The sequence below is a fragment of the Acanthaster planci genome, linkage group LG02 (genome assembly GCF_054643075.1).
Source record: "Acanthaster planci isolate LZ-2023a linkage group LG02, COTS_SCS, whole genome shotgun sequence".
Classification (NCBI taxonomy): Eukaryota; Metazoa; Echinodermata; class Asteroidea; order Valvatida; family Acanthasteridae; genus Acanthaster; species Acanthaster planci.
Window position 1 is genome coordinate 5,524,415 of NC_141778.1, and position 18,978 is coordinate 5,543,392.

General features: G+C 41.3%; 1 protein-coding gene across 2 annotated transcripts; it reads left to right on the forward strand.

The window, feature by feature from the left end:
• The first annotated feature begins 813 nt into the window (after positions 1 to 813).
• Positions 814 to 15,356, forward strand: LOC110986229 (uncharacterized). Of its 2 annotated transcripts, none has more exons than XM_022247940.2 (7): positions 814 to 933; positions 1,893 to 2,017; positions 2,846 to 4,119; positions 10,824 to 10,955; positions 11,470 to 11,602; positions 12,037 to 12,204; positions 12,764 to 15,356. In XM_022247940.2, exons 2-7 carry the CDS (start codon positions 1,948 to 1,950, stop codon positions 12,955 to 12,957), a joined length of 1,971 nt encoding a protein of 656 aa, XP_022103632.2. In that variant the 5' UTR covers positions 814 to 933; positions 1,893 to 1,947; the 3' UTR covers positions 12,958 to 15,356. The 2 variants fall into 2 exon arrangements, with proteins under 2 accessions (XP_022103632.2, XP_022103631.2); XM_022247939.2 differs by lacking the exon at positions 814 to 933 and adding an exon at positions 1,427 to 1,701.
• Positions 15,357 to 18,978: the final 3,622 nt, after the last annotated feature.

Below are 18,978 nucleotides of genomic sequence, written 5' to 3' on the forward strand. Positions count from 1 at the left end.
CTGTACAAGATGTCAGTGTTATCTGTTGAAATTGAAATGAAATTTCTTTGGCATCCAAATACAGTTTTTGGTCTATTTTGCTGACGACGTAACACCATGGGCCCCATTCGGACATGAACATGCGCGATGCCAATTGCCACTCACGGTAGAGTTGACACGGAGATTAAACTTCCCTCATCGTTTTGTATGAACATTGCACTGATGCGACAAATTTAACTCGGGGGTTATGGGTAATTCTTATCTCTCCTACAGACCTCGCTTCGATTGCCAGTTGTACAACATCAAAAATTAACTTGAAAGGAAATGCATCTTGCCAACTCTGCATTCTGAGATGATGACATTCAAACGATACAACTCATTTTAAATTCCTGACTTGACTAACTTGCCTAAACCTTTATGCTTTAAAAACGTACTGAAGCTGCAATTTGTCATAAGAGTTCACTAAGCTAGCGCATGCGCAGCATTTATTTCAACCCTCCTCCATGTTTCAAGAGACCTACCAACCAGAGTAGAGCGATGTTGGCTGATTCAGATATTGCACTGTCCTTCAGTACTTTCAGACACTTTGTTTTAGGCGATTTTAATACCAACCGCCAATCAATAGGGGGAAAAAATCAGTGATCGTCTAAGCCTGTATTACGTAACATGCTTTCCCGATAGGGTGAGTTGATTGGTTCCCGAAAAGTAAACATCCACACGTGCCACTATGCCTTCTCGATTGGATATTTGCATATACATTAATGATGAAGTAACAATCTGAGCATCGAGTCAATGCTCAGCGAATGAGAAAAGAACAAAAGATCTGACAGAGGGGGATGTGCCACAGCGAGACGGCAGGTGTAACAATCATTACTAACCTGTCTCCATCACAAGCAGCAACACATAAGGGAGAGTTACAGCTGGGTAGCAAGAAAGCTAATAGACGGGATTCGGGTAAGTTTCGAAGAAGAAAAAGCTTTAATTCTTTGATGGATCTTGATGTACCAGAATAAAACGGAGAAAAAAGACAAGGATGAAAAGTTCGAATGTGTTGACGAATTGCTTTCTACTAATGGGTAGATAAGTATTTAAGGCCACTTCTATATCATGATGGAAAGTTAACGAAGGTAACATCAGCTTCTTGTTTTCTTCCGTAATAAAAGAGATTAAGTTCCATTATTGGTTTCTTTTATGATGAGGGTATTGGTCAGCATCGTCAGACCTCAGGTATGGGGCCAACTCCACGAAAACATGTCAGAGCATCACTAAAAGCTGCAAAGTTATCAAAGAAACCAGGAACGATGCCCAAGGTCCCACTGCGTCGTGGATATGTGCTATTCACGAAGCGCCACAAAGGGGTTTATCCTTTGCTTGTTATTTCAATCACAGCGACTTAAGAAGCCAACTTACCACTTCATCGGTAGCAGTGGGTTGGAAAGAAGCCTCCGTGTTGCATTGTTTAGCACCGATGCTTCTCCTCGCACTGTCCACATGTAGTAAAAAGGCTTTGTACAATCCTTTCAAAAAGTCTTCGATAGGTATTTGGCCATTCCATTCTGCCCAGAGTCTATATAGACGCTTGCAATGTACCCCAGTCTACTACAGTTGCCTGCAATTCAGTGTTCCGGAGAAATAAATTTACATATACAGCACAGAGTTCTCATATGGCCAAATGATAGAACATCTAGCCCCTGGATGGTCTAAACAATTGCAAATATACCGGTGAGTAATCAAGGAGTGGACAGATAAGTACCATGCAACATATATACATCTCCTCACTTTCTTGTACATGTCTGCTCGTTTGCTGTTTCGCCACAGTGAATTAATCTCAAGCGGTAGCACCCGATTCAACGAAGGCTTGGAAACCTTTTGCATTCTGATACCATGTATTTGATTTTGTGGTCGTTTCACAGGTGGTAACTCTTCTAGACTTGGTTTTTTCAAGCAGCAGTTGCTACTATAACAGCCATGCCTCGCGCTTTCCTCGTCAAGAAAAGAGGAACCTTTCAGGACCGACCGGAGCCGGATTATGATGCAGGTATATAAAATGATAATTGGCATAGTCTATATCGCATCAACAATCGATTTGATCACTGCCAGTACTGCACGAAGAGGCCAGACTGGATAATGCCTGAAATTTATTTTTTTGTAAAAAAAAACAAAAGGTTTCGAATTTCAAGAAAAAGCAAGTTAAAATGACATTTGCAATCGATAAAACAAAGAACAGACCAATCAAGTGTCTAAGTATTTTAAGTGCAATGTGGCAGCACTCCTTTGAGAGTCTGAATACCCCTACGAACGGCTGAGATTTATCGAGCTTACACAAATTAGAAACAAAAAAGAGCCAGCCAGTGTAAATGTTTTGACAGTTTTAGCTCATAAAAATTAAATTGTATCAGAACTTAAAATGTCATTCTTCCAGTTGCTGCTTTCCTACTCCCATTTCCCCATGGGTGTTTCTGTGATTGTCATTAAGTACAAATGCACTTTACTGTCCCGATCCATACCATACAACAATGAATCTACTACCAAGTAATTGTTTGCTGTGTCAATATGCTACTTTAGGGAGTGTGGTTGGAATGTTGGAACTAATTTGATGCATTCTTATTGCCTAAGACGTTTCTTACAAAACTCCCAGTTCCTCAAGTTTTCCCGAGCCTGTTTTTCGTTTTTTCGTCGTCCTTTCCTTCTTCCCATCTGTTGCTCAAAATGTTATGAATGTTAACAGAGCATGCGTTGTCGAGGACCCTTAACATTTATTCAGCCGTATGGGGTTACAAATAACGCACGACTATGGTGACCGTGCCGCCGGTTTGAAGCTCCATCACCCGCTTTATACGTGTTTGTGTCTTTTTCCTTCTCACAGAGTATCTTGAGAATAACAGGTCGCAGTCAGCTAGCCAAAATGATCTTGGAGAAACTTGGCAACATGAGCCTAACTGGGGGAAAAACGACGCACTGACGAAAAACTATTCCACCTGTCAAGATGAAACAGCGGCGGCTGCTTCTCACAAAACATCATTATACGTCCACTCAAGTAGTACATCATCACAAAGCGATACAAAGGAGCTTGTTGAACCTATGGACTTATCCCAAGCAAAACCTACCCTTGTTGTTTCATCTACTTCTGCATTTGAGTATGTGGAACCTACAATGCGTGCTGCACAAGACACCAAGGCACGCCCATCAAAGTGTCAACCCACCTTCAAAGCCAGCCGCTGTCTAGATCTCTCGGACGAACCTCTCGATCTGCACGTCAGGCGGACGACGGAGGGAATTTCTCTCCAGTCGTCTACGACTATCCCCACATTCACTTCTGCCCCATCACTGCCATCCAGACTCTATAGTACATCGGGATACCAGAGGTGGCAAGACGAAGCCACCCCAGCGTCCGCCTTATACTCTTACATGATCAGAGGAACAGCAACAGGACTACACTCTTACTTTAAAGATGTCACGTCTTATCATCATTATTCTGAGTGGCAGCAAGAGACCGGTAGGTCTAGGCCTAATCCTAGCGGACCTCAGTTCTACGAAGAGGAAAACGTGACAACACCGCCTACCACTAAAGAAAGTCCCACCAAGCAGGACTTTTACACATTGCCGCCAAGGTATTATATTGACAAGTATATCTTACCGGAAGACATTAAAAAGCACTCAAATATCCAACAAATTAAAACAGAACCGCAAACACCATTAAAAATAAGTCCTTGTGAAGGCCAGCTGGTGAAAATTCCACCCCATCCCCCGAAGCCAGAAAGATTTTTGATCAAACACGAAAACGTCTCCAGTCGTTCTGAGTACAAGGGACGTGTGATGAAGCGTTCTGCGCGGCAGCCAATCCTAGGCCTGGAATACATCCAGAACACTCCCAACTTCCAAGACAGCGAAAGTCCCGACAGAGACTCCAGTCCGTCAATAACACCTCAACTCCTTGAATTAGAGAGTATTGAGCAGCAGAATCTAGAGTTGGGTTGCAGCTCCAAACATCAGAATTCGCAATATAGCCCGGAAAGCACGTCTGATACGACTGGGAAAGCTTCAACCATCAAGGTGGACAAGCCGGCACAGTACAAGAAATATATCTGCGATATATGCGGAAAGGGCTTCAGTCGAAGCAATACATTAGTAACACATAAGGTAAGTTGCCCACATTACACAGTATTGCCAACATTCTATGTTTTTTCTGTTTCGACCGGTGTAGCTGCAGGGGGGGGGGGGAGTAGGCGCGCCCCCTGCCGATGCCCGTTCCCCCGTCTGAAATTTTGAAATGAACACTATACACCGTATATAAAAAAAAGGCAACAAGATTTTTGTTCAAGTTTGTGAAAATTGTGTTAGCTTTACACCAAAGTGAGTGGTAGCACCTTAAAGCCTCTTTCCAATTATATGGTATTTCATACACGATCATGGATGGCTGGCTATTATCATTCTTTTTGGACAATGGGACAAAATTGGCTTGGGACCAAGTTTCAGTTTAGTTACACCAGCATAAATCCTCATCAATTCTCCATCTCTCTCATGAAATGTTCAGTCGGGCGAGTCATTACATAATCTCTTGATCAAATATGTGTTGCATTGATGGGCTTGTTACAGGTTCTAGCCCTGGAGAAAGATATCCTGAAGAAGGATTGTGATTATTCATTTCATTATTCCATGTTGTCAAGTTAATTTCTAATAAGATGCCATGGTTATTGCAGTGGAGAATGATTAATCGGCCATCCATGACCGTGTATGAATAAATAACATATCATTGGACAGAGGAGATAAGTAGCTTTATGGTGCTACTACTCACTTTGGTGTAAAGCTAACACAATTTTCACAAACTTGAACAGAAATCTTGTTGCGGTTTTTATACACAGCCTGTAGGCCTAGTTCATTTACTATGAAATTCAGTGCATCGTGGAAAATTGCCCAACCCAGAAGTATCGCCCATGCAGTTACGCCATTGAGGACTAGAATATATTGCCCGCGACTTTCCAGACTGTGGCATTAAAAGGGATCCGCTGTCCCCTGCCCATGACGGCCTCTTCACCCGACTTGCGTCTAAAATGCAACGATTTCACATAGATTTGGGTTCCAGATTATTTGTAGCCCACACCTTCCTGTTATACTTTGCCTGAAATGGTTTTGGTAACTCTTGAACGTTTTAACCTGTCTTTCATGGCCTGCCTAGTTTAAATTAATGTAAGCCTTACGTAAAATTCGCTTTCGCTCCCTGTGACTGAAGGGCCTAGGTCTCACAGAAAGCAACGATCGAGGTCTCAACAGTAGGGCCGGACGGGATTGACACGTCAGTGCACATGTACCTACATATTGGCGCCTTTCTAGAGCACTGGGCCTACTTCATTTCCACATTTTATTGTAGGACTGTGGTCTTGTGCCCAGTTCCTATTTGCGTGCATGGAAACGAATACACCGCTAGACACGAAATGATGGGTGGTAAACAAAAAATGGGAGGAGTGTAGGCGTGAATCGTGAGGGCTCGAGGGAAATGCAACCCCCCCCCATACACGCTCTTTTTATGGGCGGTACATGCAGGGCTTTCCCATTGGCTTCTGTCAACCCACGTCCCTCCACTTTCAAGAGCACCGTTTGTCGCCGCTCGGGGGAGTCTTCATTGGCAGATACTTGTACGAGTACGCGTGTCCGTAGTTCGCTGGGCATGCAGCCTGTCAGCGTGAAAATTCGGATGTTTCTTGACTGGATAATATCTCGGTTAAATACCCACAACATGTTTCTGGCCAGTAGCTATAATGGTTTGATTCAAACTAATTACAATGATTTAACAGAAATTTTTGAATTTCTGTGAAAAGCAATGCTTGATTAAATAATTGCGGAGTGTGAGAAGCCAGAAATGTGTCAAAATATGGAAACATCTTGACATTTCGGGAATTCGCGGAAGATATGAAGCTACTTTTCAAGAGAAATATACAACCGAAATTGCAAGCGTACCAAATATTTCGCACGTAAAACAAGAACGCACAATAAACTAGTTTATTTCAATAAAACGATTAAGAAACACGTTTTCACGGTTGACCCATTCCATTCATAAAGCGAACTTCTGCTCATCTTCAAAGCCATATACACATAAAAACCGTTCCATATTCAACATTTGTGGAACAAATGTCAGATTTTTGGCAAGCGTTTCCCAGTTCGAAGGAAACCACGACTTCTACGTCTCTCTCTGATGATCGCAGTCTTCACCAGGACTTTTTTTCGCGGCCCGGCGACTGCCTCATTGAAAGGCACCCCCCAAACTGATCAATATCCCCTTCAGTCATCGTATATTCATTTGTTTAGGAATTACACGAAGGAAATTTTTGTTACACTACCACCACCACCAAAAAAAATCACTTGTTGTGACCGGTGAGGTTATATAAGTTCAATTCCAAATTGTTTCAGGAGAAATTGTACCTTTTATCGAATTTTACGCACAAGGCCCTCCCACAATGCGTAAATTTCCGATTTGTCATTATCACAATAATAATAATAGTAAGGATGAGCACTGTTACAACATTCAGTATCTTTTAATTTGGCGAAATAATCAAAAGTGACACTTGAGAACAGAAATCTTTCCATTCTCTTTTCCTAATCGAGTTTTAAATAGCTTTAAATCAAGCCTGTTAATGACATTTTTGTCTATAATAAACATTAATAACATGATTTCTAGTTTTAGCTTATAGCACCACACAATTCTAATATTACTTGAAATGGGATTTTAGACCTAAATCGGGTGCATGGTAACCGTCAACAATGTGGTCGAACATTTTTGCCCATACTGCGTACTCTTTTCAGCTAGGCAGGAGAACTAATCAACCAACGAACGCTCAACTTTGAAGACTGTTGAAGCCGCACCTCGGAAATTCCAAACTCTTCATTCAGCGATGTGCAGAGTATGGCTTGACAGTGGCTTAACTTCGTGCAAAGTTGACACTGCCGTTATTGTCAAAGATGACGCTTGAATCCCGCTTTGTGTCTCAGACAGCACACGCCCGCGCATCTGTCGGGTCCTTCAGTCTTGAGCGTGATTATGAATAATGCATTTTAGTCACTAGATAGGCATCACCGGCAGGGTTACGCCTCAATTATCACTGTCCGTATATTTACGTTAATCTCGATGTGGGAGACAGATGTTGGATGGGACCTCTTAAATCGATATATCGTCGGTTCTACTCACGGGTCTTAGCTTTTAATTGAAGTCATTTAAATGTGTCGTGAGAACAAAACGTACAGATGTAACCAGTGTATGTGTCCATACCATATATGACAAACACTCCGACGCTTATGCGCTGTATGTGGATATTCACTTTGAGACACAAAACAACTATAATATGAACGGAGGGTCTAAGTCTGGCAATCGGATTAAGACGGCAGGCTGAGCCAGACTCGGTCCTGGTATAGGGCTTCTGATGGCTGCTAATTCGTGGTGGATTTTTTTTATATTTCACTTTTGAATAGATCTTTTTCGTTGGTGGAGAAACTAATTATCAGAGCGTACAAACAATAGAACTGCATTTGGAAATATGAGTGTCCATCAAAAATGAAAACAGCGCATTAAAAAGGGTCGACCAACAGTGAACTATTGTCAACGTTAATATCAAGAATGCAAACATATTTCCCAACTCAATGAAGTGAAAATTACAAAACAAACCTATGTCGTTTTCATTTTATCATGGGATATATTTCATCAAATACCAATTATCGCTTTTCCTCAATTTTCTTCTTGTACCTGCACATCAACTAAAAAGATTAATGCTAATACAATATATGCGATTAAAATAAAATAGGTAAAGCTTTCGAGAAGAAATCGCTTTCACATCTGTTGAGGCTGAAAAATAAATGTGAATACTAAGTGCTTGACGAATGAGCTTTAAATCTTATATATATAGGCCTAAGCTCAGTGACATTCACTGCCATGGTCGAGGACAATGCGATAATTATAAGCTTTAAATCTTATTGTTTATTATAAATTATCAAAGAAACACCGTGAAAAGATTATGATGTGACTTTGAAACCGATTGTTTTGTTGGTTTTGTTCCCACCATAGCTTCGTTTAAAATGCATTAGGCCTACTTGTTCTTGATCTAAGCCCATTAACTCTGTCCTCTTAAACTGACCCAACTATTAGTACAGTTGTTGCCGCTCTCAAACGGCAACAAAATGTCGAGTCCAAAGCACAAGATAGGGTATTTTTCCTGGAACATAAGTGTTCCACACTAGCCGCCATGGATCTCAATATCTCGTTTATCTCGTTCAGCATTTCATGCTAGTAGTTAGTGCACAGTAGCGTAACTGGGGTGAAATTTTTAGGGGACACCTGGCAGTGGTGGGCTATTATGTCCGGGGGGGCACCTGGGGGTGCGCACCTTTTTTTCAAGGGGGCACCAAAAGATAATGAGCAGTAGCAGAGGTTGTTCATGGATTTCAAATTGGGGGAAACCGGGGGAGGGGCACAAGCATTCGCTGGGGTACGTGCCCCCTTGCCCCCCTAGTTACACCACTGACACCTGGCAATGGTTCACATTATTTATTCCAATGGGGCTCTAACAAGAAATTTCAAATGTGGGAGTGATTGTTACCGGGGTAGGGCAGTAGCATGAAGATATTCCCACGTGGTCCTGAAGTTACGGCCACAACAACATGATTTATTTTGGGAGTTAAGAAAAGGATTTTCCTATAACAAGTTTGTTTTATCTGGATTATTGAGACTTCGCTCTTTGTCACGACTCGCGAGGTACGACCGATGGTAAACCGCAAAACTGTGCTTCAGTGAAGCCAGTATAGGTTCATCGATTGTTCCCTTTCACTTCTTTTGCAAGGTTGATTTGTCAAAGTGAGCCAGGTTTTCAGCAGACAGAAGTCTCATGGAGCCACATTGTTGGTAATTCTTTTGGAGTCGCACCATCTCATCAATATTTATATAGAATAGAGTTGCAGGCCTACAGAAAGGCCCGAAACAGCTTGCGCCGATTGAATCACGATTTGCACACCGTAAGATTCTCGGCTTTAACTGAGCTTTTGTGGTTCATGACTTTAAGGAGTTGGAAAACGGAGCAACAGATATAAAAATTGAACTCGACTGTCAGCTTGTATTTCTGAGAAATACCAGACCCTTAAAAGTTTATTTCTAAACTTTCTATAGCATACGTACACGAAACATATAAGAACTATAAGAACCCGTCTCTTCAACCGAGGGACTCCACATTCTAGAATGCAGATTCACTAACGAAACTGTCGCACCACCCGCGCAGAAGTTAGATAATGAACAATAACAGCAGCCATGCTATTTTCTGGACTCCAAGACCTTATCAAAGACTGTATTAAAACGGCTGAAGACGTCAAAACATTTGATTGTCCTTTTGTCCGAATTTCACTGTGAAGGGACCGAAACAGCCGTCGCTGCCGAAACGCCGATGAGGTTGGGCCGGGAGAAAGGCTGCCCCACAAGGATGCTTCTAATGGACCGGGCGACAGCGCCCAACCTAATGATCAATATCTTACAACATTGGCCAGTCCTGTTGTTTCTTCCGCTTTTCTGCACCATCGTGGCTGTCTTGTTGACAGCTTAATTACGAACTGCAGGAGCCAAATTGCACGGATTTGCTGCGCGGGATTAATGCCAAGATGCACGGATACAAAAGATCTTGACACAAAAGAAACCAAGTTGGAGGAGCATTAAGCTGCGCCCGAAAAAAAACATGTGAAAGCGCGCAGCGCAGACTACACAAAAACCAAGTGTGATGCGGTTCTATCTTGAGGCTAATAACACGTGTGTGGGTTGAGGGGCTGTTTGAAGTTTTGTGCCTGGTTTCTCCTTCCCCCCATTCAGGAAACCTTGTGGTGACGTGAAGTGAAATACACGTCAAAGCCTATTCTCTTCGCCTTTCTCTAACCAAGTAAGAGGGGAATTCCATCCCTGTCATTCTCGGCAGAACAGCGACGGATATTTACTGAACGTGGCTCAGTAGGCTGAAATATGATTTCTTTTCAGATTAATGCATCTTTGAAGTTTTCCCAAATCAAACAACGTGCAATCCCAATTTCTAATCTTTAATAGTTAACACCATTTTTCATCTTTTCCCTACTCACGGTCACTGAAAAATATCCCTTTTCCCAGCGCTCCATGTAAAAAAATTTACAGCGAGAATAGAAGGTGCAAAATGTTTTCAAAACGTGTCAAAACTTGTGCACTCTACAAACTTAACATAATGGCTCGGCACAAAAAGTGCTTTGTAGTGGTTTAAAAAATGTCTCCCACCATCAGTTGTCGAATTCTGGGACTGAGGAATCACCTGACGCACTTCAGATAGAAGATCTTGTCATGAATTGTCCTTAGATTAAAAAGAACGAAGTTACATGTAAACATGGTCCTTGGAGTTCCAAGATCAAATCATCTCAGAGACAGGGGAGGGCGTTGTTGCTTTATATTCCTTTATTTGGTCAAGGGCCTACCTGTAAAAAGTCCGTTAATCATCTTACTTTCTGTTTAAAATCGCACTGTGGCGTGGCCAAAGGGGGAAGGTAGCAACTCTCCCTGTAGGAACCTTTTTTCCCGCCCCTCTGGAATTTTAGATTTGGGGGGGAGGGCGGAGCTGTCGCCAAGCCATCTTTAGTGTCTTGATATGATATGTGGACATAATTATACTTAATTAACAAGGTTCTTGAAAGAGCCGTCCCATAACAAACTCAGTGCCGTAGCTGGGGGGGGGGCATGCACTGCCCCTCGTGGGAACTCTTACCCCCTCTTGCCCACCCCAAGACTGCCTGGCTACGTCACTGGAAACACATAAATCATGACGTGGCCTCTAATCAATATATATCGTGTAAATGTTTTATTTTAGCGGATCCATACTGGTGACAAACCGTTCAAGTGTGAATTGTGCGGCCGAGCTTTCAGGCAACCCGGCAACTTGACCCGCCATCGATTGACACATACCACCGTCAAGCCCTACGTTTGCCAACAATGCGGCAAAGTAAGTCAACCTGGCCATTTTATTTTCGGGCAGGAGCTTAATAACTAAATGCATGTACCACAGATTCCATGAAACTGGAATATATTTGATGTTCAGATAAAGAAAACAGGTCACGAATTAATAAACTAGATAGCAAAATAAGGCATAGCGCATCCAAAGTTACACGGTTAAAATGACTATGTAAACAAGGCAAAGAACGGCAGTAAATATGAATGTGTCGATTCCAGTATAGGATTATTTTTTTAAGTTCACGGTCAGTTTCAACAAGCGTTTACGCAATGACATTTGCAAGAAGGTTATGTCAGGAAGAGCCAATCTTACCCCAACTATCATAAAGACTGAAAAAGCAACAAATCAAACACACAAAATAGTAGTGGATGCCGCAAATCGATTTCAATCATACTCCTCTTGTTAATTTGAAGGGAAATTAGATTGACGTAACTTTTCACGTGAAAGTGTCCTTATTTGGGTTTAACAACGGCTTTTTAATGTTTCGTTTGTCTTTAATTAACAGGCTTTCAATCGCGCCTCCAACCTTCACACACACATGCGGACTCACACTAACTACAAACCATTTACTTGCCAATACTGTGGCAAGGGATTTCACCAAAAAATTGATATGAAGATTCACTCTTATACTCATACGGGTAAGCTGTACTTTTTAACTAAAACATAATGCTTCGAAAAGCATTCGACCATTTTATTTGATTGATTTTTTGTCGTGGATAACTGCAAACGGGTTTAACATTTTGGTTGTTGGGATCCAAGCAAAGATCTTCCCCAAAGTGGATCCCCCCCCACATACAAAAATCCTCCTGATCTGCTACTTCTCCATTGCGCCCATAAGGCGATTAGTTAAACCTGGATATAGTAAGTTGAACAGGTTTTCATATATAATTTTTACATAAATACTTTTTCTTAATTTCAATCAATTAGGTCTGTGGGAATGGTCACCGCCCCTTCATGTATCTGTCTCTGGCACTGAGTTTTTGCCATGTCTACAAAATGGATATAATTTCTAGTTAAAAATATTGCATGTCCAATTCAGTACAATCTGTTTTACGATTTGTGTTGCCGATAGGTGAGAAGCCACATAAATGTAAGAAGTGTGGGCGTGGTTTCAAGCAACTGACTCATCTGACTTATCACATGCGCACTCACTCCGACATTAAAATGTACACCTGCGCATACTGCGGTAAAGGATTTAACCAGAAGGGGAATTTACAAGCACACATCTACGGACACACAGGTGAGAATGAACCCACAACGTTGTTTACTGATATGGCAGGCTAAATTAAACGCTATCATAATCATTTGTTTTCATACGAACTCACTGAGTGTTTAACTATTGACTATCAGTGCCAGAAAGCACGATGGTGCGTTCCTACTCGTTACCCGTGATGATGAGCGACCGTGTTAAAGGTTGGCTGCAATCAATTTGTTTGAATACAAACCGTCAACAAATGCACCGTTATGTCTCAGTTTACCTGATTTTCCACTTTCGTTTCACTTTGTCAAAGCGTATTTTACTGCATTTTTTGTTTTTATGCTAGTGAGTATTCCGATGTCATGAAGAAAGTTTCAATATTACATTGGTCTCTACACACAAAAATCCTTTCAAAATCCAAATAAAAAAATCCACTTTCTCAGGCTGTCAGACAATTCGATTGTCTTGTTTGCCACTTAAATTTTATTAGCTGATCTCATGTATTTTTGGAGTATCTCTTGGTGTTAGGAAAACGAATGATATATAAATACAATCCTATCAAATCAAACCAAATCAAATACACCATTCCTTTCCGCTCCAGGTGAGCGTCCATATCATTGTGAAATATGCAATAAAGGATTCACCTTAGCGAGTACGTTGAACACCCATCGACGGACACACGCAGACAAGAAGCCGTACGCTTGTCAATACTGCGGCAAGGACTTCTACCAGAAAAATGCGCTGAAAAGTCACATGATATCATCTCATCCATACACCGGTGAGAGCTTGTTGTAGTATAGTATTTCCCCCAATACTTGACTGCACGGTACTGCTTTAGTAACCCCACTTGATGACGTGGTGATGTAGGAATAATAGGTAGGTTTTTTAATAACATTTTTTGTTTATAGAATCAGACACATGCCAGTACACAATCATTTATATCGTTTCAAATTGTCTGGTGAACTTACGACACTTGAAGCCTCATATCTTCTATGTAGGATGACAAGCGATTTTAATGTTTTGTTTGAAATTATATTTCATTATTGGAGTTTCTATGTGTCTCAGGGTGAATTCAATTCGCTTAGACCATGCCATGACACTTCCTTGTTGCAGTAAAAACATTTTGCTTCAGGTTGTTTTTTTCTGTTGACTGCATTAACATGTAGATTTAACTCTTGTCAGTTGAGCGATTGAAAACATTTGCTACGGTAAATGGGAAAATTTGTTTCGTAGAAAACTGTCAAATCTTCGCACATTAGTTTGTTTTCAAAGCAATAGTTTTGACAGAAATCGGAACAACGGTTCATGAAACATTAACTGATAAATCACGGGCAGTATGCCTCCTCAAAACAGGCCGACTCAAAACAAACAGTTTTTTTATGAATCTGTAATTTCTTATTTAAATAGCAGCAAAATATATTTTTGAATGCCTTGTATGTGCACCTTTCAAACCATTTAACCTTATTCAAGGGAATTTAGTTGGCTTCTGAATTTTACGAAAAAGAAATTGTACAAATTAATAAGCAAAAGACAGCGTGATGTCATTTCAGGAAGAAGTCTCAACAGAGGCGGATCCAAGATGTTCCCAAAGGGTGGGTGGGGGGCGTGATCCCGGATTTGCCAAAAGGGGAGCGTGAACAAAAATAGCAATGGTGAATGCCCGCGAGCGCGTAGCCCGAAGGCCTTACAGAGTGGGATCCGGGACGTTTAAGATTCTAGGTGCTCTGCGGTGCAATTTCAGGCAGTGTGACCCCTCTTTTTTCTTCTCCGTTCCTCTTTTTCCTTTCTGATTTATTTATTTTATTTTGGTGAAAAAGGGGGGCGTGCGCCCCCTTTTCCCCTGGATCCGCCCCTGCTCAAGGTTGCAGCTATTATAACACTAAAAATCTGCCAATATTTCTGACATTAATGTGCCGTCTTAAACTTAGTTTTCTTTGGCGTTTTATTGTACTTTAACACATGTGAGACAAATTTAGGGTTTCACAATTTGAGCAGAAACCTCCGAATGAACCGTGTCATCCAGAAATATGACATCACAGCAATAGCACTGTTATTTGTCTGGAAAGTGTGGATTTATTTTCAATAATTAACCAGAAAGGGGTGTTCAACATTGAAATACATCCAACTTGAGTATAAAAATGCACAGAATACTTACTAAGGTAAAACAACCTGGACCCTTAAGGTTCTCAGAATTAACTGTGTTGTGGCTTAATAGTTTATTGTTCACGGTGTCTTGCATATCGTACGCTCAACTAAACTAATGGTTAATATATGTATATAATACAAAATAATGCCGCAGATTGAAAGCTAATAAACTTAATCTTTAGTTTAAAACTTTAACTGAATACATGTATTTGATGTAACCTTTGAAACAGGAACATATCTTTCACAGGTCTTGAGTTATTACCGAACATAGTCTATTCTCTCTCTAAAACGTGCAATTTATTGTTGCTTACTTAACTTCTTGCCAAAAGTTGGTAACAATGTCAAATCACTGTTGTTTGGAAATTTCCCACTGTTCAAATTTTGTTCAAATTATCCAACAATTGTGTATTTTCCAACTAAACCCAATAAACTTCCAACAGTATAAAAAGTATTCAAAATCAACGGCACTGCAATGTAATGGGCTTGGAATGTCAGATTTCGCTTAGGCCTGGTTTTCATGGATGTGTGTGCACCTGTATAAAAAAATTTTCAAGTTGTAGTTGTTAGGCAATCGTTGTGACGTACTCTTTATATTTATTTATTTGTTACGGGCATTTCACAATAGTGCGCCTCCAAGAGTTCGCAACGCGTTGGCCAATCACAATACACAAAATCTGTCGACCCAAAGCGCATTTGGAAAGGGTCGACAGATTTCGTGGGTTGTGATGGGCCATCGCGTTGCAAACTCTTGGAGGCGCACTATTGTGAATCGCCCGTATTCGCAGCAAAGTGATGAATATCCGTCACTCCGCGTGAATGCCGATGTTGGTATCTAAAATTCGAGGCAAGGGTGGGCATCCACCTGGTGGATTGATTGGAAAACGTAGCTTTGGCATAACGTTTTATCACTTTTAACTACTATTTCTAGATATACACAAAGGTCTAAAAGTATAACCAAGTATAATACATAATTACTTCGAAGTTATCATGTGCTTGTAATCGGTGCTTTAACCACGGAACAATAAAACTTGATATGTGAAAACCTCAAACGTTTTGTATAACACTGCGAGTATTTTCGCCTTATTCCATCATTAAGATCATGCTACATATAACAGCAAATTTCAATCTCTTCCTGTAAAATGCTTGGCGCTTCCCATTCATTTTGCAAGATGCCATTTCCCCGTTTCCCAAGCGGGTATTTCTTTCGCACTTACACGAATTGCTATCTCAATATCAATTTTAAAGAAATGGTGCTAATTGTGCTCAAAACACGACCACGTCTACATTTACTCCTGGGCAGCGAGCCAAATGGTATACACCGACAAAAATCAGCTGAACCCTTCTATCCTTTATCTGAATTCAATTGCATTAAGCAAGTTATTTCTTTCGCCTGTTTATTGACTTGAATTTGCAGGAGACGTACTTCGTGGGAAATCCGTTATAAACTACAATATAAAAACCATAAGTCAGAATGTTTTTACGTTATGCAAATTCTTCCTCTTTTTAATACATGGAATGAGGACCGATATCCTTCATTTGCACGTACATGTCACTTTCACAAATGAGACCAGTCCGAAATATCGACAGGCAATATGCATCTGTTAATTTGCTTCTTCGCTGAACAATAAGCAACTTACTGCCGGCCAGCGAACAATCACAAATCATCGCCGGCCGATGATTATCTCCCGAAGGCCTTTCATTTTCCAGCAGGCGAACAGCGCTAATTAGAGCGAACCACAGATTGTCGGAGAGGTGTCACGGCGCAGTGTAATGTAGTCACCTGTGCTGCATTCAGACATGGTTATTGATCGGGTGGCCGCAAGTCATTACATGATGTGCATTACGTACTTCGTCAGCGCATCACAGTCCTCTTAATTGACTTTCATCCCTGCATCGAGAAGAAAGGATGCAATTAAAAATATGTCCTGTAATTTTCCTAGCAACTTTAAAAACATGCACTGTGAGCGGATATTAGACCAACAACACACCATACCAGTGTAAGCGGTGCCAGAAAAACGTGATACAAAAGGCATCCCATCATAAACCAAATAAACATGTCTTGCATGATTTTTAAAAAAAGGAATTTAGATTTTTAAGCGACACTTAAGTTATGATATTAACCACACTGTTGGCATGCATGCGATTATTAAGCGTTTGATCAATTTGTTCCAATTTAGAAAAAAATCAGCTTGAGTCTTTGCAAGTTGGGAGGTCCTTTTTTCAATGCTATATTGATATGCCTTGTTAGAAGAATGACGAAATGTGGACAACTTTTTCATAACTATAAAAGTGTGGAAGTCCCTGCATGCCACGCATAATGGCAGTAATGAAATTCCACACGAAAGCCATGTCTTGTAGAACGGTTGATCTATAAAGAAAACAACAACCGCATAGTTACCTTCTTCCCTCCCCTACAACCCAAACTCCTCGTCGAAAGAGTACTATTTGGTCGTCCATGAGAAACTTTGGATAAACCGCACTCTGCTAAATTGCCAGCTGTGTGTATTGGGAGTGATGAATCGCTATATCTTACGGGCAAACTATTACTGACTCTGCTTTGCCAGTGGCAATGGTAGCAGGATGACGGTTGCTCAAATTGCTGGCGCTTCCGGTCTCACTTTTTAATTAAGGTCGGAGAGAAAGCCAGAGAGTCGTTACATAATTCATTGATTGGTGGCTTCATGGAGCCTGCACTGTCCACAATGACCACGCTTTGTTCTACTGAAATCTGTGAGCTCAGTGCACGGCCGTCCATTCAATCATTACGATTGAATATTGACACTCGTCGGTACCTGTTTAAACAATAGCATTCGACTGAGCAACAAAGAGATAGAATTGAAGCGACCTCCTGAGAATTCCTTGTCTTTTGTAATGAGTCCTGAGCCTAATTGTTAAGACGAAAGTCGGCGACGCAATCCAAATTAAACTTGAGACCAATGTGCTGCCTGAATTATAATTAATGAAGCTAAAACTGTCGAATGGGATTGGGTGGATGCTGGAACAGGTGCACAGATGGGAAAGGAAAACAAAACAAACGCAGGTTTTCTGGAGGGGAGGACACTATATACTATGTGACACAAAATTTCCTGAGGAAATATGTACTGCATGTTTGGGAAGCAGCTCGTTCGTTCGAACTCAACTAACTACTACTCACTCCCATCCCTGGGATTTATTGTCCACGCGCCGGCTCAGGTGAATTGTGGAACAGAGAACACACTTTATCTCAATATTATGCAGACTCCATAAAGACTAATGAAAGCCATGTTGATTCAATATTTCGTTCTTTATTCAGAACATCTTCAGGAAACTGAAGATGTTCTGAATAAAGAACGAAATATTGAATCAAACATGGCTTTCATTAGTCTTTATGGAGTCTGCATAATATTGAGTTATCTGAATATTATCAGTGGATCACCTACTGAACACACTTTACTGTAAAACTTCATGGCTCATGTAAGTCATTTATTATTACCTCTGCCTTAGAAAGTCTGGCACTGCGTTTCCGTCCCATGGGTAATGCTGTAAGCAAAGTTGAATCATAAGAAAAATGCCTAACGGCGGCATACAGGTATACGTGTATACTATGGTGCCAAATGCAACAGATGTTCAATGTGTGACTTGATGATTTTCTTTACTCGAAGGGATGCTTCATCTCACAATGTGTCTGTTTGGGCCCTAAGATATACGATCTCCACAAAGCAATGTAAAGATCACTTAAAATAGAATACTGTAGTCCATACAGCTTTTCGGAAAAATCGCAGGTTTTAACGGTAATGGCTGTCAGAAGAGTTTTGAGGGTTAAAACCAAGGCCGCGTCAAAAGTCCTGTCTGGGGCTAAAACATGCCCGATGGGTCTTCCCCAGTTACAAAGGCATGGGCACATAATGATAATGTCGAACCCCCTGGCCGTGGCTTAACAGGGGGATAGGGTACAAGCCCCCGTGCTTGAAGCATGTAGCCCATATGCCCCCAAAAATGCCCTCAAAAAAGTTTAACTGACCTGAACCACTCAGTACCCCTTCAGAAAATGGAAGCCCCGTTCTCCCTGGTACCCCAGTTACGCCACTGAGCTCTAGAATAAATTTTGACACAGTTAATATGACCCCCGAAAACCGGGCCGTTGGAGTTCTAGTCGCAGCTCAAGTCACACATCTGTCCTTCAGAGAGTTGGGTGTGTAATACATCAAAACGTTTTCTTATTACTTTCGCGTCCACACTAAAGTAATAAAATACCCCAAGTGTGATTTTCATACCAGTACTACGTCGTAGCGTATCTAATAAGCGGTGATTATGCCTTTTGTATCAGTGTCTCTTATGTATGATACGGTAAATGAAAAAATGCCTAACGGCGCAATGCAAGGAGGCAAGAAGGTAGCAAAAGCATCGGCGACGCCACGATTTTTCTGGGGGCGCTTTTTCCAGGCAGAAAATTCCCGGGAAAGTTCTTTCGCTCCCCCTTTCGCCCGTTTTTTAAAGTTGTGGACGCTTGGTGACGAGCTAATGGTTCGTACTGTTAGCGCCCTCTTGCGGCGGCGAATGCAGGTTTTCGCGAACATCTACAACAGAAGTCCTATTACAGTAGAACAATTCGCCACCGATAGCCCTCGAGCAGAAGTACCCCCTCATCGGGTGAAAAGAGTCATGTTGGTAAGGGGTGTTTATTTTGTTGGT

What these genes read in the sequence shown, in the direction of transcription:
- LOC110986229 (XM_022247940.2), top strand. Translation starts at nt 1,948, where the DNA reads ATGCCTCGCGCTTTCCTCGTCAAGAAAAGAGGAACCTTTCAGGACCGA. An exon ending in TCACTCTTATACTCATACGG is followed by an intron (nt 11,603 to 12,036) that starts GTAAGCTGTACT and finishes TGTTGCCGATAG; the next exon opens with GTGAGAAGCCACATAAATGT. An exon ending in ACACATCTACGGACACACAG is followed by an intron (nt 12,205 to 12,763) that starts GTGAGAATGAAC and finishes TTTCCGCTCCAG; the next exon opens with GTGAGCGTCCATATCATTGT.